The 26529-nt window shown below is 40.6% G+C and overlaps 2 protein-coding genes across 4 annotated transcripts; both read left to right on the top strand.

The window, feature by feature from the left end:
* The first annotated feature begins 7730 nt into the window (after positions 1 to 7730).
* Positions 7731 to 10842, top strand: LOC116313882. Of its 2 annotated transcripts, XM_039612895.1 has the most exons (5): positions 7750 to 7770; positions 7857 to 8052; positions 8308 to 8392; positions 8725 to 8792; positions 8873 to 10842. In XM_039612895.1, the coding sequence occupies exons 2-5, from the start codon at positions 7940 to 7942 to the stop codon at positions 10191 to 10193; spliced, it is 1587 nt and encodes a 528-aa protein (XP_039468829.1). In that variant the 5' UTR covers positions 7750 to 7770; positions 7857 to 7939; the 3' UTR covers positions 10194 to 10842. The 2 variants fall into 2 exon arrangements, with proteins under 2 accessions (XP_031587577.1, XP_039468829.1); XM_031731717.2 differs by having other exon boundaries at positions 7731 to 8052.
* Positions 10843 to 12683: 1841 nt separating this feature from the next.
* Positions 12684 to 16511, top strand: pdrg1 (p53 and DNA-damage regulated 1). Of its 2 annotated transcripts, none has more exons than XM_031731351.2 (5): positions 12684 to 12831; positions 13483 to 13558; positions 13717 to 13791; positions 13886 to 13966; positions 15536 to 16511. In XM_031731351.2, exons 1-5 carry the CDS (start codon positions 12748 to 12750, stop codon positions 15616 to 15618), a joined length of 399 nt encoding a protein of 132 aa, XP_031587211.1. In that variant the 5' UTR covers positions 12684 to 12747; the 3' UTR covers positions 15619 to 16511. The 2 variants fall into 2 exon arrangements, with proteins under 2 accessions (XP_031587211.1, XP_031587219.1); XM_031731359.2 differs by having other exon boundaries at positions 12752 to 12890.
* Positions 16512 to 26529: the final 10018 nt, after the last annotated feature.

The following is a 26529-nucleotide window of genomic DNA, read 5'->3' on the forward strand; positions in this document are numbered from 1 at the left end:
CAGCGGCTACTGTGGGAGCTGCTGCCCTCTTCTGTTTAGTTGTTAAAAGCTTTTATTTTGGTCCCGGTGTTGTGCCAAAAACTGATTTCCGATATTTGCCAAAAACTGATTGCTCGTATTTAAACTTCTATAAGTAACTTGTTGGGCTATAATATGTGAAACATATGTCAAATGCATCCCTCATGGATGACATAAAGTCATCTTGAGCCACAAACAACATTCGTGCAACAAGGTAGAAGCCGCAATCAGTTGTTGGCAGTGACCTTTATATAACCTTTATTTATGCAGTTAAAAAAAATCTCATTAACATTAAAAATGTCTTTTGTAAGAGTAATGAGTAAGCTGGCCAACAGGACAGCAGAAATGGCAGCAAATATTACAATAGTTCTGTAAAAATATTTTAAGTGGGGATAAAGGACCGGATTGGTTATAATGTAAGTACAATAACACAGAGTTGTAAAGATACTTGAAAAACAGATAGTTTTTTAATTCTATATATAACCCCTTTGTAAACCCTGTTCACCGAAGTCTATTTACCAACATACGTAAAGATATTACACATAAAAAATACACAGAAACATTGGAAATCCGTTTTTGGCAGGCAATCACTTTTTGGCACAACACCGGCAATACTTTCAAAATGATGAGTAAATATACAGTAAATACAAAACGATTCCACAAGGAAAATAGTCGATACCAACTAAGTATATGAGCTAAATATATATTTTTTAGTATTTACTAAAGTACATGTAACATGGTGGACTAATGTCACCTCCATGTTTGTTGTGGGAAGTTGCACTGGTGGTCTTGTGTGTCACATTTGCTGTGAGCCAATGGCTGTGATGGGGTTGGATTAATTGAAGGCAGGTGTATTTGATTTCACTGATACTCAGTCTACTTATAGTCCACACTACAAAAACTGCTGTGATATTTTGTCTCTCTGTGCAGGTCTGGGCCTACTATATGCTGCAGTCTAAAGGCAGAGTTGGGTTGCTGAGGCTGGAGTGATTACTGGCCCTTTACTTACAGGGTGGTGAGACTTGGAGGACAACTGCTGATCCCTGTTCAAATGTTTGACATGTAAAGTCCAACTGACTTGAGGCATCACTGTCTCTGGCCTTCGATAGTGTGTTTAATCCCTTTTGCAAGTGGGACACTGAACTGTTTATCCTTCCAATTTTTGATCATTGTACTAATAAATTATCTTTTAGAATTGTGTTGGTTGTCATTTTCCCACGGCCGAGACGGTTGGTTAGACCTAGAACCTCTGTGTGTGTGTGTGTGTGTGTGTGTGTGTGTGTGTGTGTGTACATATATTTAATTTATTCTCTTGGGTAAACGGTCCAATATAAACTCAGTAATCGGATAGCAGGTATCTAGTATGAACTGAGTATATTTTCATTCAGTTCAGCACATTTTGTTATTTTCCTGTACCTTAATACACTGTAAGTTTTCAGTGAAGTCATAGAAGAAACAGAAGGCAAATGCTCTGGTCCAGGTTCCTGCACATCCCCCAATAGATTTATTGATGTGTATTATTTATTGTTTAGCCCTCTGGTGTGTGCATTGGGTCCTCTCTCTTGTGAATCAGTCCCTGAACTGAATATCAAACCCTTGTCCTCAGCAGGGGCGATTCTAGGATCAGAGCTTTGGGGGTGCTGAGCACCCAGAGAGCTGCCCAGCCAGGCAAAATAAACTTTACACGTCACGATGAGACTTCTTCCCCGTCTCTGTCAGTCCCTGCATCCTTAAATGTCTCCAGTTGTCCCGAGTTCCCTCTGACTGTCTCCTTGGTGCATTTAAACCCCTGTTCCTCCCTGTCCTCGTCGTCTGTTGTCTTCGTCTCCGTTATCAGTCATCATAATTTTACCATCTCTGTGCAAGTCTGCAAATTTCTTTATTAAATCATAAGATTCTTAAATTCATCAAGTCTCTCTCTGCCTGGGTCCTCGTCACAAAACATGACATCACTGTTTTGTACATTTTAACACAATTTAATCCCCACATTTGTGAAAGAAAAGCAAAACACTTTTTAAAAGTCTGTAACAAAACCATAAATCTGATAATGTTTATTTAAATGCTGCCAAAGAAGAATGGATTGGAATATAAAAAAATACATATCCTAACCTTAATTACTGGGGGAGGATAATGAATGATGCTCATAGTGAGTAAAAAGTAAGCTGAGTGCATTTTTTGGACAGAGATTCACTTTTAATGAGTATGTATAATATAATACAGATACATAAAAAAATACTCCCAAAACAGAATAAATTATTACAAATAAATTATTAGAAAATATTAATAAAAAAATATAAAAATGGAGGCAACTTTGCCTGTGGTACAGTGTATACAATGTATGTAAAAATCTTTACTGCAGATACTAATTTGACTAATTTAATAATACTAATTTTGTGTTGTAAGATTTATGAGTTTCATACATTCATAGTGGTACTTGGGAGAGCTTGACATTTTCCCAGTGGTACACACTGTAAAAGTTTGAGAAACACTGATAAGTGTATGTGTGCTTTTGGAAAACATTTAAAGCTGCTGTACAGAATCTTTGAAACAAGCTTAAAACATTTTTAGAATATAAACAGAGCATCTGCTTCTCTTTACAGCTCCTCACTCCACCAGGGCTGTTTGGCACTTTCTGATTCAGTGCGCAAATGTGGTGCACGTACTGCGGCAGTCATACAGACAACTGGACGGTCCAAAAGTTGGCCCACCTATTACTGGCTGAGGTTTTAGTAGAGTTGTGGCTGAACCACATAAAAATATATCATTAATTTTAATCTCCCCAATCAATGATAATGTTATGTTGGAATGTTGTTAAAGAGGGTCAAAATGTTTCAACCCAGTTTGTTTTGCAGATTCTGTATAGCAGCTTTAATACAGGGAGACACAACTTCCTGATTGTGTGAGTAAAATCAGGTTTTTTCTCTTTGCCAGTTTAACAGTTTCTGTTTTGCCTGTTAGTATTCCCTGTCTGTTTTCTTACTTGCTTCTTCCTGACCTTGTACTTTCTCCTCACGTTCCCTCTTTCCTCTCTCCCTCTTTGGACTGACAATCATACACAAATAGATTGGATTCAATTAGATGAAAAAAATATATTAATATGAAAAAAATACTATTAAGATCACTAACAAAAAGTCCTCTCTCAGTGTACTTTCAACCAAAAGGCAAATAACCAAACCACATGAACATCTAATAAAAGATATAAATATTGAAACACTGATCCAACATAATCCTTGATTAGGTAAAAGTGTATACACTTTTACCTGAATGTGGCTCAAGTCAAGTCAAGTCAAGTCAAGCTTTATTGTCACTTCAGCCATATACAGTTTGTACACAGTGAGGCGAAACAGCGTTCCTCCAGGGCCAAGGTGCTACATGCAACATAAATTTACAACATAAATTAACAGAAAATCACTAAACTAGCTAACTAGAGACAGGACAGACTGACCTAACATAAATTACAACATAAATTAACAAAAACTAACTATCTAACTAAAACTAACTATCTAACTAGGTAAGTAGTGCAAAGGAAACCGTAAACATACTTGGTATGTAGGTAGTGCAGGAACAGTAAACATAAAAATATTGTGCAAAAAGAGCATTTACAGGTTGATGTGTAAGTCCAGTCTCAATGCTTTGAGGTAGTTGAGTTGAGCTGAGTGATAGAGTGTGTGTGTGTGTGTGTGTGTGCGTGTGTGTGCGTGCGTGCGTGTTTATCAGTCCAGTCCCTTTTTGTTGAGGAGACGGATGGCTTGTGGAAAGAAGCTGTTGCAGTCTGGATGTGTGTGCCCGAATGCTTCGGTACCTTTTTCCAGATGGCAGGAGTGTGAAGAGTGTGTGAGAGGGGTGTGTCCAATCAGCCACAATGCTGGTGGCTTTGCGGATGCAGCGTGTGGTGTAGATGTCCTTAATAGAGGGGAGAGAGACTCCGATGATCTTCTCTGCTGTTCCCACTATCCGCTGTAGGGTCTTGCGGTCCGATATGGCACAGTTCCCAAACCAGGCAGTGATACAGCTGCTCAGGATGTTCTCGATAGTTCCTCTATAGAAGGTGGTCAGGATCGGTGGTGGAAGCTGGGCCTTTCTCAGTCTTCTCAGAAAGAAGAGACGCTGTTGGGCTTTCTTGTGCAGGAAGCTGGTGTTGAGGGACCATCCGAGGTCTTTATCCAGGTGGACGCCCAGGAATTTGGTGCTGTCGACGATCTCCACAGAGGAGCCGTTGATGCTCAGCGGTGAGTGGTCGCATCGTGTCCTAGAGTTGGATGTCTCGAGACCACTTTTACGTGGTCTTGGTCTCGTCTTGGTCTCGACGGACTTTTGTCTCGGTCTCGGTCTTGGTCTCGACGGACTTTTGTCTTGGTCTTGTCTTGGTCTCGACGGACTTTTGTCTTGGTCTCGGTCTTGGTCTCGCTGTTTCGGTCTTCCGTTCTCAAATCGACATAGTGTTCAGGAGATTTGGAGTCAACCATCAACGGAGCGGGGGGGGTGGCTTACTGGGCTTAAGCCCGGGTCATTTTTTCAGAAGCATGGGGTCTTTTGGAGTGTAATTTGTTAGTTAGATGCCTGGCTGACAACTGTATAAAACAAAAACAACACACGAAGCGCAGAGCGCACCGTCGTAAATTCCCCCTAATTTTGGTATGATCCGAGCTCAGGCACTAGGCGACTGAGCACAGCACGCATGTGAGCGAGGGGGGAGAAGCTGCTGCCTGCGAGTTTGCTGCAGACAGAGGAGAGCTTAAGTTTGACCAGGTACCAAAGCAAATCATTCGTACAGTACAAATAATGTAAATATGACGGTGTATCACAAAAGATTGATATCAAACTGATCAGTTGGTTGCGTTACTTGCTCTTGGTGAATCAACAAATGGATAAATAAAAGCCGAACGACAATGCTGATTTTTTTTTAGAGAGTCTTAGCTTACATTTCATATTTTCAGTTGTTACCCTCCACGGCTAAACAAACTCTCTAAATCGGTTTCAATTGTGTACTGATGAACACAACAATGGACATAAGGAGCTTCTTTCAAAGAAAAAACTCAGGTAGATGTTATTTTATATATTATGCTTTGTATGTTGTTCAGTATATCTATGCAAAACAAGAGGAATTTGAATACACAGCAGTATATTCACAGCTGAAACCAGATATTTACACTTTAGGGAGAAAACATAAAAACTATTTTTTACTGTTAAACATCAATTTAGAGTAAACTTTTGTTTTAGATAAATAAATGTTGAAATATCTTTTGAATTATTTAAATGTCAGAATAAAAAGAGGAGCTGTCTATTTTAATCACTTTCATCAAATTTAGGAGTACATATACAAATTTCCCACGTGTGGGACTAATAAAGGTTATCTTATCTTATCTTATCTTACACTAAGTTTATTGTTAATTAATAAGAAAACTCCAGACGATTCCATTCTGAGTTGACGAAGCTTCTGATAGGATAGTAGAGTCCATGTGAGTAAATTGGTGGCACACCTGTGGATGCATATAAGGCAAAACACAGAGCCTGTTTCTTTGACATGGAAAAATCAAGAGATGTCAACCAAAACACCAGGAAAAGAATTGTGGAGCTCCATAAGTGTGGCTCAATTTTGAATACAATTTGGTGCCATTTGCAATTAAGAAATACAGATAGTTTCTCTCTTTACTCTTAAAGTTAACAAATATGTTTTTTATATTTATCAATCTAAAAAAAATAAACATTTAGTCTGATTGGATGTTACAATTAAATAAGTGTTTGTGTTTTTATCTGAAGAGTATGTAAATATCTGGTTTCAACTGTATATTTGATGATGTTGGTGTTTGGCTTGATTGTCAGCACAAAGAGGGAGAGAGAGGAGCAGAGAGGGAGAGAGAGAGAGAGAGAGAGAGAGAGGCGAATGAGGACAGAACAGAGATGGAACAAGAGCAGGTGAGACACATGCTAGTCAAATGGTTGTTTGCCAAAACTCATCAGAACATGTATCTCGTACCTAGTGTTTCTTTTTAGATACCATTTGTTACTTTTCAAATTCTATATTTATTAAGTTATGCAGGCTTGTTTGCACAACAAGGCTAAATAATTATATAAACTTTTCAGAATCTAAATCGTGTACTTTGGTAGAATTAATAAAATAAGTGTAGTGCAGGTCTATGATGATTTTCAGTGCTACTATCATCTAGTTCTGATTCTGGTTCTGTCTTGGTTACTGTTGTAGTCCTGTTTTAATTCCAGATCAGTTCTGGGTCTGGTTGAATTGGGGTTTAGTCCTGTGTCTTGATACAGGCCCGACTTTGTTCTGCCTTGCTGCTTAATTAAAAAAACTAGTTTAAGGTGTCCTGCATATGTATATAGAAGTAATATATATGTATATATATATATATATATATATATATATATATATATATATATATATAAGTCATTCTTTTTTTGAACAAAACTCAAAACAGAGCCTAATAATCTTTCAGTCATTTCTACCCTCACTTAATTTCCTTTCGCTGCTCAGCTCTCACACAGTGGCTCAGTTATGCTCCAATCCCTCCATATTGTGGCCAATCACATGCGAGGATATAGGATAATATCATTATGTGAAAAACAGAGAGGGTGAGAGACGCGACAGTCAAGTGGAGCATCTGTCTGTCCTCTCAGTAAGTGAGTGAGACAGTAGACAGCGGTGAGGAGGGCTGTGCGAAAGCAAAAACACATAAATATGCCTGACACCCGTAAACGAAGCAGCATCTGGCTGCAGTTTAAAGACTTTTTTTGTCTCGGTCTTGGTTTTGGTCTTGGTCTCGTCTCGACTTGGTCTCGGTCTTGGTCTCGTCTCAACTTGGTCTTGGTCTTGTCTTGGTCTCGATACCCTCTGGTCTTGGTCTTGTCTTGGTCTCGGATTAGGCGGTCTTGACTACAAGTCTATCGTGTCCTCCTAAAGTCAACAACCATCTCTTTTGTCTTGTCAACATTCAGAGACAGTTTTTTGAAAAAAACTTCCTTATATCCATTATGAACCTGTCTGTCTCTCTGTACACACACACACACACACACACACACACACACACACACACCACACAACAGGAGTTATAAGGTTAAAGGGCATTCAGTCAGTTAGCTAGTTAGTATCCATTTACAAAAACAGGACAGTGGTAACAACAGAAGCTACGGACAATGTTAAGTTTTAGATTTTAAATAGGCTGTATACATTTCAATGGGAGCAACAGGACGGTCAAATGTCGCTGATTTTACTACAGAGCAGGACGGATTGTAGGGTAGCAAACATCGTCGGAAAACAAGTTTTCAACACTGCAGGTTACCTGGTGTAATGTCTTTCAGCTAAAAAGAAACATGGTCTGACTCCTACCTAACTATATAAAGAGTAACTGCAGGTAAAATGCAGCTAATATGTCCTGTTTTCAGCCAGTCACTTACACCTCCGCTCAGCTGCGTCTCAGAGTAGCTGGAACAAACCATTTTTTTTGGGGGGGGGGGGGGGTATCTATACTTTTGTTGTTGAAATGTTACGTCTCAACCAAGTACTGTATGCTTTTTATATTTTTAGTAGTGTGTCACAAAAACAGGAAATATTGTCAAAAAAGTAAGAAATATTTGGGGGGTGCTTTGATTCATTTTGAGGGTGCTGAAGCACCCTCAAAAATGGGCTAAAATCGCCCCTGGTCCTCAGTATAAACCAGAGGTGTCAAATTCGTTTTAGGTAATGTAGAGGACATTTCATGTCGAGTGGGTCAGACTGGTAAATCTATTGATCCGTCTGTGAGCTCCACTGCTCTCTGCTGGGCGGCAGGTGAATCGCACACAGGGATCCATACCTCAACACAGTTGTGTTTGGTTCATTTCAGCCCACTGCTCATTATGATCACAGCATCGTGTTTCGCGTGAACAGCTCACTCGCCCATTTCATTGGTGCCCGCTGGAAGCTGGGATGGGCACCATCCTGCAGGAGCAAGTGGCACAGCGGTGTGCGGAGAGGGTTTCCAGCAGGGAGAGGAAATGGAAGAAGGATCTGTGGAGCATCGCCGGGCCTAATGTGGGCAGGTACCGCCAGATATGCTTATTATTGGGGTTACACAGTGGTAACGGATGAAGACATGGCTGCTGTTTGTTGCCGTGTCCTCGGTGGCGGCACAGACGCTGGTTGTCGGTGGTGTGACTGCACTTTGATGTGTAAATGCTCACTGTGTACGTGTGTGAACAAAGGAGACCGCCATGTCTACCCTGTGCTGCTGTTTCTACATTTCATGTGTTTCATCGGTCACATTTAACTCGGAAGATTTGTTTATTTCTCTCAAGTAACAAAATGGGAAGGCGGCAGTCTCAGAGGAAGCCCACACCGCCGCAGCACGCCTTCCCAAGTCAGGAAAATAACAGCGAGAAAGTGAGTGTGAACGGGATCGGATCACTGTATCAGACACAAGATCAGTCAAATTAGCTGGTGTTCCAGTTCTGTTTTATATGATGGTACATTATGACTGCTTTCATACAAGATACAGAGCTGTTGTTAAAGTAACACCTACACGTTTGCAGTGAGTGTTTTTTACATCTTGCTAGTTTTTCCTTTATTCCATATAGTGACACATTTCTGTGGCACAATAGCGTACTATTTATATCAGGCAAAATGTCAACAAGTCTCAATTTATTACCATGGTAATAACATTACCACGACCATGTTTAAGTGATAAGTTGAACATAATGTGTCTATAATTGCAGAGGCTGCAACAAAGAAGAAAGCACAAGTCTAACAACTCCTCAGCTAAACGCAATACTTCTCAGCACAGGTGAGGTCGCAGTTTGTGCAAAGTTTGTGTTGTTCGGTGCTGTCTCAGTGTTGAGATAATAGATTTGCTTTGCCTTGTAGCACTCACAGATCCTCAGAGTCAAAGCCTCTTCCAGTGTCCCCCACAGAGGGCAGGATGGAGCCAAAGGTGCTGCCAGTCACTAAGCGCTCCAGCCACAGACAGCACAAGCATGCGGGGAGCAGAGAGGGCAAACACACAGCAGCCGTCTCCTACCACTGCATGTGTGGTTGCAGCACTGAACAGCTGGAAAGACACTCGCCAGAACTGGAGGTCAGACGCCTGAGTCGCCATGGAGAAGATGACAGTGACACCGACTTGTCTGAGTCAGAGAGACTTCCTGTGTCAGCCTGCAGTCGTGTTCCTCCTCGGCTCGAGCTCAGGCCAGAGGTCATCGAGGCCGAGGACTGCTCCTCTCGCAGCCACAGATCCAATTTGCAGGGCCATGGAGGTTTTGACTTCCCAGACTTCCTCCCTCCACCTTTTAATTCGTGGACCCTGAGTCAGCTGGCTGTTTTCTACAACATGGAAGGCCGAGGTACCCCCCGACCAAGGCCTGTGGGCCCTTTGGAAAGGTATCTGGAGAAGCTGCTGCAGCTGGAGTGGCGTCAGATCCAGACCGTCCAGGAGGAGAGCGGGAAATCAGCAGTATCAGAAGTGATATCCAGCTGTCACAGGTCCCCTGCTGCTGCCACATTACGTCTCAGCTCTCCTAAGTGCATCCTCCAGTGTCAGCGTGCCTTCCCCCTCACTTTCCTCTCCTCCCTGGCTAGTCACTCCGCCCTGCTCTCCAGCTGCGCCTGCACTCTCTGCCGGATCCGCTGCTCCCGCTGTACTGCACCGTGCTGTTGCTCGACTTACAGCCACAACCGTCAGTCCAGACCGAGTGCTGCGCTAGAGCCCAAAATACTCCCCAAAAGGAGCTACAGCGAGAGCCGGGTGCACTCCTCAGACAGGGGCTCACAAGCCCAAAGGTTCAGCAGCCCTGTGCGGACCAACAGCCACCTGAGGAGAATGCAGGCATCAGGAAACATCCGCAACCCTGTCCAAGGTGCCGCCACCAGCCTTCAACACACTGCCAGCGACTGTAATGACGTTGCCTCGAAGGGGGATGTGTGGGACTACAGGATGGGTGGGTTTCGGAGGAGGAGCGGCTCAGAGCAGAGGAGAGGTGGAGGAGACAGGAAACAGAACGGATGGGAGAAAAAACGGAGCGGCTCTGAGTGCAGAAAAGGAGGAGCTGAGAGGAGGAGAGCGGCTAACCTCAAAGAACAGGAAATAAAACCTGATGCTGTCACTGCAATAATAGACAATTTACCAGGATCCAAATATTCTCCTATACAGAGGCCAAGCAGGCCCAAACAGGTGGAGTTTGTCACATAACAGCAGGTTTAGTGATGAATGTGTAATCTGAATGTTACATACTGTCCCCACCTTAAAGTTTTATTATGGATGTACAGTCAGCAAAACTGTTCATTTGTTAATGTGATATTATTTTTCTGTGCTGTGGGGAATGTTTACACAGATATGGAAGAGAGCCGCTGGATATCCAAGTTTGTGTTTTATTTAAAAGAACCCAGATAGCATCATGTACTGTATGTGATCATATGAGGGGATTTTCACTTCAGGTTTATTAGTCTTTTGAATGAAGCAGCAAACATTACCAAAAGTTATTAAAGAATACCAAACAGTCTTGTGAAGATGGTGTATGATGCTGAGCAGGGAGAAAAGGTGAATACTGGACTCGCTGGCTTACTTGTAGGTGGAGAGCGCGGGGTCCAAGAGGTGTGTGATCGAGTGAGGTTCCAACCTCACTCTTGTTAAATCAAGGCAAGTACAGAACATAGACATAAAGTTACGAAGCAGCGAGGCCGGGTTACCTCCATGAGGTAGCTGATGAAATGGCGGAGAGTGCATATTTGCGCTGGCCTTAAGTATTGCCTCGCTGATTGGACGGCAGAACAGGTGAGGAACCAAGGCTCCGCCCACAAAACACCCGCCGCTCAGCTGGATCATGACAGGGATTTCTTCTAATCTGGATCAGACTGAAGGATAAACTGATCAGATTGAATAACTCCTATGAAAGAAAATGACACAAATGTCTGTTCAGATCATTAAACATCAAATGAATTAGACGTTCAAAAACACAAGTCTGGCCATAACTTGGGACAGAAGCAGATATTTTGAAGATGAGTCACTTTTGGTGGAAAACGGAATCGGTAACGCTAATCTTTGGGGCCCACCTATAGACTGTACAGAAAAGATGAAGCTAACTTCCAGGTCTGAAAAGTGAAGTGCCTTACAGGGGCAACTCTGGATGTAGAAAGACTTACAGTTGTATGCACAAAAGAACGTGCACAAATCACTTTTGTTCTTAGCATTGATTTGAATCAATCTAAATCAACATGCTTGGCTTGCTGCTGTAGTCTGCATACTCCTACATTCCCATTTCCCCATATGAGGAAACATACGTACCTCAAGGTGAAGTGGAGAAAATAGTGAAAGCCTGCAACACTAAAAAGGAAGAGAGCAGCGGAAAGTCTGACTGATGAAAGAGATACTGTATAATTGTGTCTGATGAGGAAGGCACATTTCCAAAGTGTTCCCTAAGATGTGATGATGGTTAAAAATAAGGTGAGCTGAAATACTTAAAAAACTTAGACTTAAAAACAACTTTTTCCACTGAGACAATCGCTGTGGATTAAGAAAAAAAGGAAGAAAGGTCGGTCTCTTGCTAGTTTCATTGGCCTCGAGGTTGAAAAAAGTTATCTTGGGTCTCTCAAACTTTGTTTCATGAGTGGTTACTTAGAACTGAACTGGATAGGACTCATGGCAAACTCTTCACAACTTTCAAGTGAGTAAGAGTTAAGAATAACACTGGCTGACATATGACCTGGCAATAAATAGGGAAGAGAGCCTGGAATGACTGGAAGCAACCAGCTGTCAGCCTCAAAGTGATGCGAGATGAGCGAATCAATTCCAGTGTGCACACGGCTTGTCAGTCTGTTATGCACAGTCTGAGGTGCCCACATATTAAATCTCCTCAAAGTCATTAATACAGATACAAGCTCTTTGTCCCTCTGTTTGAAATGCAGTGAATCCCCTCTCCGGTCTGCTGATATGGACAGGGAGATTTTTGTGTTTCATATAGTTCAAGTTATTCTGCAGCAGAGTAACAATGGTAATAGTGGTATATAGTTCAATGAAGGTAAATACAGAGAAAATCATTAGGGAAAACCTGCTGTATCCTGTGAGGCAACTTATCTACTTACTGAGAGAAAAAAAAATACAAATGCGAAGCCCAGAGTCTACAGGGGTGGCTCCAAAACGGACCAACAAACAGAGAAATGTACTCAAGAGTGGCTCTAAATTTAGTGTTTGAATATTGCTGTTCATCGGTCCCCATGCAGCTTTAGAGAGTATGAGCCTGAGAAGATTTTACCAAGTAGGTAAAGAAGTACAAAGAGGCAAAATCATCATCAAATCAAATCATTTCTCGCATTGCACAAGTACAGTTACTGAAATCAACTCTTCCACATAACATTTCTACACATGAGATGTGCTGCAGAACGAGCCACTTCTGTGTAATGACATGTTATGTATTTCTGTGTGTTACTGCAGAGTTTAGAGAGCGATTAACCAAAGTGCCCTTGGTCTTCCCTTGTAGATTACAGATTGTACTTACAGCACAAAAAAACCCCTCATAAAAATGGAGAAAAGTGTAAATGAGAGAGGCAAAGTGAATTTTTTTTCTTTCTTACAGATTACTCCTTTATGATGTATAAATGTTACTATTGTAACTGATGTAAACTTCGTAAGCATATACCCATGAAACGGATGGAAATGACAGAAACATTTGCGGCCGGTTTCCGTGCGGTCCTTGTAGTGTTCAGCCGTTGTTTCACACCGGACATATTTTGGAAGCGGCACTGCAACCATGGACGAGGTGTCCCAGCGTGTTTTGGAGTATTTGACTGAAGTTGAAGAGGCAGCTGAAGATGTTCTCACCACTAAACAGCAGGTAAATAAGTACTGAGTTGAGGACGGCCACACGGGAGGATCGTTATGTACGTTACAGAGGTATGCTAACGTAGCCAGTGACGTCAGCTAGCTAAGTTGTCAGCTCATGGATGAGACAAAAACACATTTTTTTGTCATTTAAAAAAAATATATCTTGACACATTTTTTGATGTTTTGTGACAAATTTTCTCTCTGGATACCTCAAGGTATCACAGTAGAACTTAACAGTGGGCAGTTTGACTCGGGGTGACAAATTCCCGGTGCACAGGTTTCACTGTCAGCTCCTGTCATCGCTCATCACCAAGATGCTAATGGAAACCACTTTAATAATATAAAATACTAAGATATCAAAAATGTGTGGACAGTTTTCACAGATACAACTTCTTTGTCAAATTATGAAGCTGCTATTTACAATGAAAGATTTTGTTTTGAATTCCATATCAAAGCAAAATAGATGTACATTCACTGGCGGTCTCATTGTTTGATCCAACTGTGCATATATATTTATATATATATATATATATATATATATATATATATATATATATATATATATATATATATACATATATATATATATATGTGTGTGTGTGTGTGTGTGTGTTACATACTGTAATATGTTGCTAACTAATGCCGTCTGTTGTTCTTCTAGATTGTGGACCTGGACACAAAGAGAAACAGGAACAGGGAGGCACTTAATGCACTGAAACATGATGTAGCAGATTCAGGTGAGCACCCTCTCCCAGCAGAGCTGTGCCACAAAAAGAGTGAAACAAGAGAAGCTGTTAAAAGCACAAAACCTCACAGTGAAAGGAGAGCCAGGTGTAAAGTTTATTTTATGTGTGTTTATGCATGGAATGACATAAAACGCTGCTCACATTTGCAGAGAAAGTCAAGGTTTGCTTGGGAAGCATGTTTATCAAATTCCCCAAAGCCAAGACAAGAGAGATGATTCAGAAAGGTAAAACATTACCAAGTCATTGAATCTTGTACATATACAATTTTATTAAGAGCACATCACCCTAAACTCTTTTGATCTTTGTTGTGGTGTGTAGACCAGGAGCAGCTGGACAAAGAGATAAATGAGCTTCGCAAAGGGCTGAAAGCAAAAGTGAATCGTCTCAATGAGATGCAAGGTAAGTAAGCTAGTGTCTTACTATAATAATACCTGTTAACAGTTAACCTGTTTAGTTGCAAAATGTTCCTCCAGTTATTTCTTTTTAGTACCACTTAGAATTCCAGCCTTTTGTTGCCCCATCCCATCATGTGTTGCTGCCATCAATTTCAAAATGAGCTAATATCTTTCATGAAATGGTAAAATGTGTCAGTTTAAACATTTGACCTGTTTGATATTTTATACTGTGAATAAAATGAAACAGAAGGCAAATCAGGCAAACAATTAGTTTTTATTCACACTTTACACAGTGTCCAAACTTTTTTTGGAATTGTGGTTAAATTGAATGCATCACTCTGAGCAGATGTTTGTAATGTTAATAATATTCCACACATAGAAAAGTATTTAAGACACGCCAGTTGATTTGTGTCATCATCATAGTTAAATATGAAGAATATATGAAGGAAATCACTTTCATTCTGGTTGTATAGAAAAATAGAGGCCTCGGAGGCTCTTACTAGTACCCAGAAAGAAGCAATCCAGAAAGTCTATTTGAAAGATAGATTTGATCATAAACTGCGATTGGGAAAGAACCAAACATTGCACACAATAAAGTTCAATCGATAAATTAGATTTTGTGAGGGTCCCTGGATCACAGCCTCATAAAATGCCAAACGGTTTTAGAAGGTGTGCAGTATGTTTGGGATCTTTCACAACCACTAACACCCAAACCAACTCTGAACACAGAGACACTGTGCTGCATTTAATCCTTACATACTGGTCATATTTTCATACCTAGTCTGGTCTGGGTCCAGAATATCTTCATAATGAGCGTCTACACCAAATTTTCAACTACAGATTGGTTTTGGAAGTATAAATAGCTACTAATATATTTTATATATTTTATTAGCGCTTTACTAGTCACTAAGGACCCCAAAGCGCTTTACACGTTCAGTCATCCACCCATTCACACACATTCACACACTAATATATTTTAGGTCATTTTAGGAAAATCAGAATGACAGAATGACACAGATTAAATAGTCATTTAGGTTTGAAGCAGTCATAAGTCAGTGTAGCAGATAGCAGGATGTGTGGAAAGTCTGAAAACATAATCACATTTTTAAGTGTTTTATGTGAAGTCGGATTTTAGTAAATGCTGTCTGTAAAAAAAATAAAATAAAATAAAATAATGCCATGACATCTGGAATATTCCTGCAGCCTCCATAGCAAAAATGTCTTGTCTGGTCTCCAGTAACTTATGTTTGTACAGGAAGTGCAGTGTTATCTGATGGAGGTTTCATTGCTTTGATACATCATTAAACTCGCAGAATTTCTCCCAGTGGTTCTGTTGTTGGAAGCAGGAGAGGAAACTGAATCCAATCTGCCTTCAGTCAGATACCTTTAGATTCAGAGGAATAAGCAGGGAGGGGTTATGACTCAGTCATTATTCCTGTGGGAAGTCCTTCATATTATTACTGGGAAAAGTCCTCAGTCACAGTGATCTCTGTTGTTCTGTTCCTACGACTACATTTATTTTAAGGCAGTCTTATATGATCTCTTAACCTTTTTTTGTGTCTTACTGTTGCAGGAAAACCTGAGCTGAGAGGCTACAGTCTTTCTCCTCTGTCCACTGATGAAATCAGAGCTATTAACAGCCTTTTAAAGAGATGACCGGAATTCAACAAATCAATGCATCTGGGGACAAATGCCACATGTTGACATGTTGACTGCAGCACTCAGTTGTTCAGATAGGAGCACAATGTGCCAGAGCTTCAAATACACATTTGTTAAGATGAGACACACACACAAATTACAGTAGGAGGATTAGGTTGAATGATGGCTCGAATGTCAGCTCAGCCTGGGAAAAGAGGAGATTCGTTGGTGTGGTTAGAACTTTATCTTACTAAAGTATATTTTATACAACCATATTAAAGAATGGAAGAAGTTCATGGTCTTCCCAATTACTTCTTTAAACAATAATCAGGTTTTTCTTTCTGCAGAGAGCTTTACAGTTCAAAAACAGGTCCAAACACTCAAAAGATCTTCTGAATTTACTACCTGGAACCAAACCAGGTCTGCCTTTTAGTATAAAGCTGCACGTAGAAACAAAAAATGCCAAACCATATAGGAGAGAGAGACCTGTTCATTATTGACATGAGAACTGATCGCATTTTAAAGCTAATATGGAAACCAATACAACTCCCATTCTTTCTAATGGCTAGCAAGAGCTAACCTCACTGATTGAAAAGAGAATTTCAGTTGTGTTGAAGTTTTATGTGACCTCGGTTAACACTTTCCAGGTGAATTTATGGTTTCAATTCCTAGTTTTAACCTTTTTCTTTTCAAATATAACATGATTTTTATTGTAAATTGAGTGAAGAAAAACAGGATACGCTTTAGTGTGTGTGATCGGCAAGTTGATCGACCTGCTCAGTTCGAGGAGTCGCAACAAGAATTTGAGAACTAGTAGTTGATGTCACCACAGACAACTTTTATATACAGTCTTTGGCTGTGATGTATATAATCCATCCTCCAAGCTAATAAAAGCTTGTAACATACACACAGGCTTTGTGTTATTCCCCTTATTGCATAAATAATTCAGTATCAGCCCAAAAGTTCACTTGCTATCATGGGCAATTAAATGATTTCATCTGAGTCTTCCCAAGTCCACTGCACTATAACGCTTGATGTCAAACACTAGCAGAAAGCACCGGATCTTAACTCCTAGCTCAGGTCTCAGGTCCTGAGGAGGCGGTGGATCCATAATGTCTATCTTGTAAGAATTCATCCCCTTATTCACACTGGACTTATGAAGATCTCTTTCTTATGCATTTTCAGGGTAGTTTAAATGATTGTGGACAAAGTCAACAGCTTAATGGAATTACAAATTCAGAGCTCATCTCAAGTCACAGCAATAGGCTCATGTTGACGCATCGAGGGGCATTTAGCAGTTTCTTTTTGGGGGGGTAATAGTTCATAATACAGCCTGGGACTAAGGGCATTTGAAATTACAGTGTAATTATATCTACCTTCAAATACTTAAAGGTATGCACATTAAAATAAGGGGGTAACAAGTCAGGTTTTTTACAGGAAATAAAGAAATTACTATAAATTTAAGTACTGTATCCGGTCTTTAAGTGATGATGTGATGAATCCTGCTTCCGGGCCCAAACTACTCTGCGTTTAATAAGGCTGTTGTGTTTTTAACATGTTTTAATGTTTTGTATCTTGTTCTATTTAATCTCAACAAGCCCCTAAAAACAGTCAGTGATCACTGTCGGCCTCTTGGTTTTTATTACCGCTAATCATTTTATAGCTCAGTTTTTAAAACCTTCCGATGTAACTACAGCCCAGCCCATGCAGCAGTATATTAATGACTAACCTCGTATTGTGGATGGATTATCTCAGTTGTTCTCCTGACTGAAGTTTGGTCCGTTTACAGCATCCTGCCATGCGATTGCATTTGTCCCTAACCATCGGGAACCCTCACGTTAACTTTTATCGAGTGGAAAAAAGTTAGCGTTCATCCTCCAGCTTCACTGTGTTTATGCTATGCTAACATAGCTGTGTCGCTAGCAATCACGTAGCACATCATTATATAGCAGCTAGCCCAACTTCAGTAACCCTACAAACGTCACTGCTGTTTAGTTTTCTGTCTTCATTTATGTTGGAAGTGATAGCAGAGCTGTACGTTTGAATTTTTTCAGAAATCTCTCAGTCAGAACATGAGAGATGCTCAGGTGGAAAACTAGCGAGCTAACTTCCTGCTAACTTCTAACTCCATTAAACTTCATAAATTCTGTTTTCATGGATGCCTGGATGTTAAACTTAATTGTTACACCTGGTAAAGCAGCAACGCTGATAATTTTATTAAAGATGAAAGAATTTAGAGAGCTTTTAACTCTCAGTGATGCTGCAGTGTTCGTTTGACTTTGGGACCTGAAGCTGAGTTTGGGCCCAGGCACGGCTAATGATGTCAGACTTAAAGACCGGATAGATAATTTTAAGTAGTGTGCAGAAAAAGGAACATTTTACATCTTACATTTGATAGGGATTCAAGATCACTTTTCAGGCCACAAGCCACATTGTGGAGTGGATTAATGTTCCCCTTTTACATCTTGACTTTTTATAATTTCATCTTTAATACTCATTATGCCAATTTTCCTCTTATTTTACGCATGTAAATGGGAGAGGGAGTGTTTTCCCTTACCAATTAAAACAACAACAATACAATCGACACTTTCAAACCTTATAATGTTGGAGCCACACTAAAGCATTGTATGACCTGCACCCCCAAAAGTACAGTATGCTTCCAATGTAAGAATGAGAAATATTTGTTTTTCTGCAAAGTTACCAAGAAATTACTCAGTGCTGAAAACTACTTACAGTATAATTTGTGTTAGGCGGCACGGTGGTTAGCACTGTTGCCTCACCATCTGGCCAAGGCCTTTCTGTGTGAGTTTGCATGTTCTCATCGGGTCAGCTGGCTTCCTCCCACAATCCAAAGACATGCGGTAGTGGGGTTAGGTTAACTGGTGATTCTAAATTACCCATAGATGTGAATGTTTGTATATCTCTATGTGTTAGCCCTGTGTTAGACTGGTGATCTGACTCTCGCCCTTTAGTAGCAGCCCTAAGTTATGCAATACTTGAAATTACTTAAACAGTACTTAAAATTATTTACATAATAATTTATGGCTCCATGTCAATTGCTAGTCTTGGTAGCCAGGGATCGGTCCGCCAGGGCCTCCACTCCTGGCCGCCCGGCACACAATGCACCCTAAGGCGCCTCCTGTGGGTGGTGGGCCTGCAGGAAAATGGCCCATGTCCCTTTTTTGGGGTGTGCCCGGCCGGGCCCCATGGACTAAGACCTGGCCACCAGACGCTCGCCCTCGGGCACCCTCCCCGGGACTGGCTTCAGGTCGGGGCCCGGTAACCCTATCCCGCGTCTTCTGAATTGCTCTTTGTCTGGTCCCTCAGCTCTCCCTTAGAGATGGGGAGAAAAGTTCAGCCATCTGGGAGGGGCTCAGAGTAGAGCCGCTGCTCCTCCACATCAAAAGCAGCCAGTTGAGGTGGTTCGGGTATCTGACAAGGATGCCTCCTGGGCGCCTCCTGGGTGAGGTGTTCCAGGCATGTCCCATCGGGAGGAGACCCCGGGGCAGACCCAGGACACTGGAGAGATTATATCTCTCGGCAGGCCTGGGAACGCCTTGGTGTTCCCAGGCCACAAGCTGGAGGAGGTGGCTGGGGAGAGGGAATTATTTCTTTGTTTCCTGTTAAATTCAGACTTGCTTCCCCTTTTTTTGTGTGCCTACTTTTTAGTATTTGTAGGTAAATATAATTATGTTGTAATTTCAAATAAAATGCCATGGAATTCCATTTAATTACAGGGTACACCCTTGATCGCCAGCTGTATTGTACAATTTTAACTCTTAACTGCTGGTGCTTTTTTAAGGTGGACCCTCGAGGTGGTGCTGTGGACCGCAGCAGCTGAAAAACAAATTCTCTAGAAATTTATAATGAAGTATTTTTTGGGTAAGAACTGTTTATTAGCCTTAACCATCTTTGCCTTCTGGAAATCTCTAAAAGCCTTACAGAGCAACAAACATAAATGGAAAGATGAGCAAATACATCCATAATGTCAATAAATCTGTAGCTGGTTAACAGTAAAACAGGAAGTTTAAACTGTGATGGATGTTTACATAAACAGTTTGGATTGTAGTGTTTATTTGGAAAAGAAACTTTGTGCCTGCACACTGCATCCGAGGTCACACTGCTTGTTTATCACTCAGGAATTAAAGATCGTACAGTATGACTCATCTGAAGAGAGTTTAGATGTATTGAAAAAACACACATACACAACTATACACAGCAGCTATACAAACTTGCAGACCAGCCAAAAAATATCCATACATATATACAAATACATTTATTAAAAGAACAGTAATCAAGAGGAGGAGATGTTAATGCTGGTGTGAAGGCTTTGGAGGCAGACAGTGAATATGGGCTCTGTCACTGCTTCTGATTAATTTTTTCCCAATAAGTAAAACCTGAGAGTTTGACACACTTCTCCTTTAAACAGCAGCAGCAGCACCATCAATCTTACTTGCATGTCACAGTTAGAGCTGCTGTTTATTGGAGAAGAGCTTCAGTGCAGTGAGAGTTGGGCTTCCTAATGCATGTTTGTGAATGGAGGCCGAGGCCTGCACACAATAAAAATCATAATAACATAATAATTCTGAATATGTGTGACACAGAATGATTAAATAGTAAACTTAAGTATGTACTTTCAAACTTGTATTCTTTTTTTTCTGTAAATGGTTTAAGCATGCATAAGCTTAATTTAGTATCAGAACAGTCACTAAACATCAAAACTTAAAAGAACTATATTTATGCCGTGGAAAGAAATCCATCTAAATACATTCTTAATAGGAATTAAAATGATCAACATGAAAAATGCTGTACATAAGTTTAGCATTTTTAACTGGGAATGGGTCAGAGCAAAGATGTATTTCACAAGCAAGGATGCAGCATCCACCAAAATATATCTACTTTTGTCTTCAGTTGTGTTGTGAAGAGTACTTAAGTAACGCCATTCCCCCCAGAAGAAGCCAGTCCATGAATGCATCGAGGGGTTGCAGTAAGGTCAGAACAAAAGCAACTGATGTAGCGATCCCAGGACTTTTTATCCAGAATGAGCAACAAAGGAAAGACTGAAAGAGAGATTATGAGTAGTTCAAATAACATGTGATGCCTTCCCTTCGTTATAGAAGTGAGGACTATGAAGATATGTTAAAATAAAATACATTTTTGCTTTGGACAGTTATCTTATGTCCTTTCTCTGTGGTGTTGACCAAAGTTATGTAGACTACTAAAATAAAATCAGTTCTTGTAGTTGAAGTCAGAAGGTGGCACTGCAGAGTCAGAGTCTGCACCCACTGCCTCGATCGATGGCCTTCATACAAGTAATAACATGCCCTGTAATTACTGATTCACAACAGAATACTATTCAGTTTTCGTTAGGCAATTCTGTAACATTTATAATCACGGGTGGAAATTACAGTGAGGATATGGAGCTCCTCCTATTGTGTTAAAAAACAAAAACGTTATGTGTATGTAATGTATGTTAAATCATCAAATCATTCACATTCAAGAGCTTTTCTTTGGTTTTTGATCACTGATAGTATTTTCTGATTTCCCATGAGCATACCCTGACTGGCTGTTGGACCCGTTTGTGAAAAGCCCTTTAACTTCAAACACACCTGCCACTCCGAAAGGACAGGTGACAGCGCTCAGACAAAAAAAGAAAAGAAAAGAAAAAGAAAATGTCATCACTTCACTGATGGAATACGAATAAAAGAAGCCAAAACAGGAAAGGCTACCTCTGAAAATATAGTCTCTACTGCCTGCTTTCGGAAAATGGGAGGTGCAGATTAAGCCAAAACACACCAAAGTGCTCAGTGATGTTACTTTTAGTACATGCAGCCTAGTAAAGCTTGGTCACTCAGTAATGTGTGTTCGCACAGCACAAACACAAGAGCGAAGAGATGCCTTTATGTGTGGAGCACTCATTCTTTAGTGGGGCACTGATTCCTTCTGTATTTTGGTGGAAAGTTATTGTGCTCTTAAATCTTTCTTAGTATCCAGTCTTAGAATAAATGTATGCACACACAGGTTTGAAGCTTTTGTACAGCTGCTGGGTTTTCATGTGTTTTCTATTATCTTAGTTTTCTTCAGGTGAGATATACTTTACATCCTTAGACGGAATCTGAATGATAAACACCCACTGTGCTGACCTGAGGCAGAGGGAACAAAATGAATAACAGCATTGTGGTTTAATTCCGTCGTCTGACATGCTGCTGAGCACGGGGAGGACACGAATAACCCGAGGCAACCGGAGAGAAGAAGAGGGAGGGACAACAGCGGTCACGGAGTGTGTGTGAGGAGGCAGAGGTGGTGGTTGGTTCACTCTCTTCTCTGACTTTGGTTGCGTGCCACTGCGCTCAGGCCTGAATCCAGCTCTGAGTGATGAGTTTATGAGTCAAAGGATGGGAACCTGCTGATTGTCTCAAATGTGAGACAATTATACCAAACGAGACACGCGATGGAACCGAGAAATGAAAGTGACACACTGGCATTCTGAGCCGATGATTGATTATACAACCACGCTGTTTGCCTCCACCAGACTACAAGAAGAAAATTAATCACACCCGAGAGGAATGAAAATAAATCCATAAACTATGTGTAAATTATAGTGGCTTTGACAGTTCGGTGTGGAGCTGTATCAAAGGCCAACCCTGTGGCTCTAATTGTGCCTTAGCTACACTGACATATTAATCACAGTTTGCAGGTTAGCCTCGTGTGCTCCAGAAAGCGGCAATGTTGCTGCAACATTTGGATTAACACATTCAACAGCTGTCACTCTCTGGGAGCGGACTTTAATTTATCTGCTTTTGAATTCAAAATGTGAAACTCTGAACTACCCACGTGGAAATGCTACGAGTTTTCCTCGGCATGTTAATTGTACATGCGTGTGTGAGGCTACGGTTCCTTCCTGCTGCGAGCCTGAATTGGTTAATAGCTTTCTGGAGAAGAGATCTCATTTTGCTGTCATTCCCACGTCATCCTAACCTCCAGCGCTGCAGTGATGATTTACTGAAGGCTGTCCTTAAGTATAGAAACAATATGTCCCGTCAGAGAGGTGAAAGTGCAGGCAAATCTGGAGGATATGACTCAAATGTCATGTGTGCGGTAGAGATGCTTATTTTGACAGACTTGGCTCAGAGATGTGTTGTTGACTTGGCAGAAGAGACTTCGTTGCTCAGCTGTCGCTCACAGAAGCATTCATGCTGTATATTACAGCATAACATTTTTCACAACGGCGATGAAAGCTCATCTTACGAAAGCACGGGCGAATAGAACAAAGGAAGTCAAAGCTTCACACACCTCATGCAGGATTTAGACAAAATGCTTCAAAGTGAGGGGAAAAACCACGCAGGTTTAGCCCTGATCATGACCTCAGATGAGTTTGGAATAAAACACTCAATCGTATGTTGCATCAGTGTTTTGAGTCCCCCGGTAAAGCAGAAAAGTGCTATATAAGAAACCAATCCGCGTACCATTTACCATACACCACAACCTGTCAGAGCAACTGTGAGAAATTATTATATTGTTGTGGTAATTCAAGTTTAGTTTTATGCTGTATATTATTGCTAGCATACAGGGTTGGTATTTAAAGCTAATTATATCTACAAAGCTTGTCTTTGAAGCGCCACTTTTATCAGTGTGCAGTAGTGTTGGCTTTCTTCACATTCTCTTGTAACACCTGCTCTTTTTTAGCTGCTGTCCCCTCTTTATTACTTTGGCATTAGTCTCTTCCAGGCAACCTTAGGACCTTCTGAGCTGTTTTCAGTAACACGTCTCATGCCAAGAGAAACTAAAGTGATGAAAGATCTCCAAAAAACTTCCTGCCCAAACAAGTTGGAAAGCTGGTGATGCCTGCCCTGTCTGTGGATTATTCTAAAGTTATCTACATTACAGTCACAACACAGTATTTTGCAGCATGTAAATTATTTGACATACTGACATCATTCAGATCCTGTTTCACTAATAATGATCATTTGTATAAGTTACAAATCTATTTTCCGTGAATTCAGTCTGCCGATTCCCTTGGTTTATTTGTTGCCACATATTTGTCTCATTATTGTGCACTAGATATCCTCATCATTGTCTTACTGTGTGTGGCTGTTATCTCAAGTTTTATATTGTACTTAACTCCTTTGTTCCACGTTTTGCCTCACTGTCAGTTGCTTCAACAACTAAACTTTAACCTGACAAAATATTCAAACTAACCATAATACCATAATAATACCATAATCATAATATCATATTTTTCTTTTGCATTCCCTCCCAGCAGTTTTAAGATCGTTGGTATTAAGATCTGAGTCTATGACATCACTGTGGCATGTGTGATATAACTGTGGTTAATGCTGGCAGACAGTAATATTTTAAATTTCTCCTCCTGAGACACAGTAAGACTTGTCGTATCCTGAATCGGGATAAGAAAGAAGAATCAGGACCTGTTTCCTTTTCCTGTTTTCTGCCTATGCAAGCTGTTTTGAAATTTTTTCACTTTTATGTTAAACTCCACCCACCTCTGCTGCATTACTTACCTGGCAGACCTCCTACACCTATACACTCCACAAACATCTCTCAGATCAACTGACCAGTCCCTCCTTGCTGTCCCCATGTTGAGACCGAAACACCTGGGGGACCGAGCTTTTGCTGTTGTGGCCCCCAAATTATGGAATAAGTTGCCTCTCCATATTAGGCTGGCCCCAACACTTGAAATCTTCAAATCACTTTTAAAAACACATCTTTTTCCCAAGGCGTTTTAGGAGTAGTGCCTGAAAAAAAAAAAAAAAAAAAAAAAAAAAAAGGATAGGAAGGAACAGTCTAAACACCGTCTGTTATCAGCGTGAGAATTTGTTTTGTTCAGGTCCAGCCTTGAGACCACAGCTGGCCCTGAAATGGTAGCCGTATGAAATGATGGTGGTTTTTCCTTTAGTGCAAACAACTCATGTGAATTTCAAAGTCGTTCTAGCAATCTGACACTGGTCTCTCAATCTCCAGTTGGAGAGCTGTGAGCTTCTCCGAGATGTTCTCCAATTTTCACTCAGAGGTCTTAGTCTGAGTGTTCACGGCAGCCTCAAGCTTCTCCAAGATCTTATCCGTGCTGCGTTCAATGAGCCCATTTTGAGAAGTCACAACCCGTCCCATCGCTTCAATCACAGCAGGAAGGCTTGTGGGGTTTTGAACAGCCGATTCCGCTTTCTTTAATCTTCGATAAGCCAGGGCCAAGCCAGCTCCGATCAGCAAGAACCCTGTTATCATGGTTCCGAACAGGAGTAAGTTGGAAGCAGTGAAGTCAGTGAGATCCACATCAGACTGCACCTTTATCCTTATGACCATCTTCTTCAGTTTGACATCTGCAGAACACAAAAAAGAAATATTCAGCTGGTATCCAGACTCCCGTCTGTGATCATTCCACAGAAACACAGTTTTCACTATAACTTCCGCCTCTTTCCCAGTACCTGAAGGAGGTTTCTGTTCCATCTGACCAGACCCAGGAATCTTTAAACAGACCCATCCACACTCTGTAGGTCGATAAAACTAGTTAAGACCAGCACATAATGGGGAAGACCAGAGTTTTCATCAGAGCAGTTGTCTGCTGGTGCAGAAGAAGAAGTAGAAGAAGAAGAAGAAGAGGAAGAAGAAGAGCAGCAACAACCACAACAACTGTTGCAACTACAACAGCAACAACAGTGGCAACAGTCACTACATGATCAGTCGCAACAACCACAAACTCAATGGCCTCAGTGGCAACAACCTCAAAAACGTCAGTGGCAACAACCACAACATCAGTGGGAGCAACCAGAACAACGTCAATGGCAACAACCGCAACAACAGGGCTGGAGACGTGATGCTTCTGTATTTACTATACATAATGGACGAAACTCACATTAAATTGCTGCACCAGACTATTGTGAGTTTGTAGATGGATATGTTGGACAAACTCATCAACATTGTCTTTGTCTGTGTACATCACTTTCTATTTTAAACTTATTTTGCTTCATTTGTTAAAGAGGGATGGTGGCTTCACTAGAAGTTAATCTCCAGCAGTAATTAGAAGATTGCATTTCTTGTCATATTCATATTGCAGTGAATGTAATGAAGATAAAATCCGAGTTGAAGATCAGCATTGTATTCTCACTGTTAATGCTTGATTTTAAATCCAATGTATATCAAAGAAAAGCAAGTAATTTATTTTTATAGAGAAAAACATTATACTTTACACACTTTGCATTCTAAAACTTCCATTCAATAAACAAATGTAAAAACTTTAAAAAAAAAAAAAAAAAAAAAAAACAGGAGTAGTGCCTGAGTCAGCTTGTAGTCAGTTTTAGTCAGTTTTTGGTTGCTCTTAATCTTCTGTGCTTTTATTTATTGTATATTTTAATTCATGTTTTAATATTTACTGATTCATTTTTATCTTTTTTTTTTCATTTATTTTATTGTTATTTAACTTTCTTTGTTTAATGTATGGTTTTTAGCTTTTACCACAGTTTTTTACTGGAAAGCATTTTGGTCAACCATGTTGTTTTTAAAGTGCTCTATAAATAAAGTTGCATTTGAATAGATAACAACCTAAATTGGTGAAATTAAACTTGGACACATCTTTGTACTTTGTACTTTCACTGACAAATCAATACTTTCATTGATAGATTTCATGGCATTACGGTCAGATCTACCCGATACCCAGTCACGGCCCTATTTTCTCCTGCATTGCAAGGACCTGTATTTGCACTGAACATTGGTGCTGGACCTCAAGATGGAGAACTGCAGTGGCACAGAAACCTGAGCTGAACAGAGATGTAAATCATAAGCACTCGCAGAAGTAGGAACATACTGTATCTGTCCTAGCATTACGTCCTCAGTGCTGCAAAGCAAAACAATTGATGATGAAAAGATAATGCCCTGGAGATGCAATGTAAATGTAGGGTAATATAAGGTCTGTGCATG

The sequence above is a fragment of the Oreochromis aureus genome, linkage group 5 (assembly GCF_013358895.1).
Source record: "Oreochromis aureus strain Israel breed Guangdong linkage group 5, ZZ_aureus, whole genome shotgun sequence".
Taxonomy (NCBI): domain Eukaryota; kingdom Metazoa; phylum Chordata; class Actinopteri; order Cichliformes; family Cichlidae; genus Oreochromis; species Oreochromis aureus.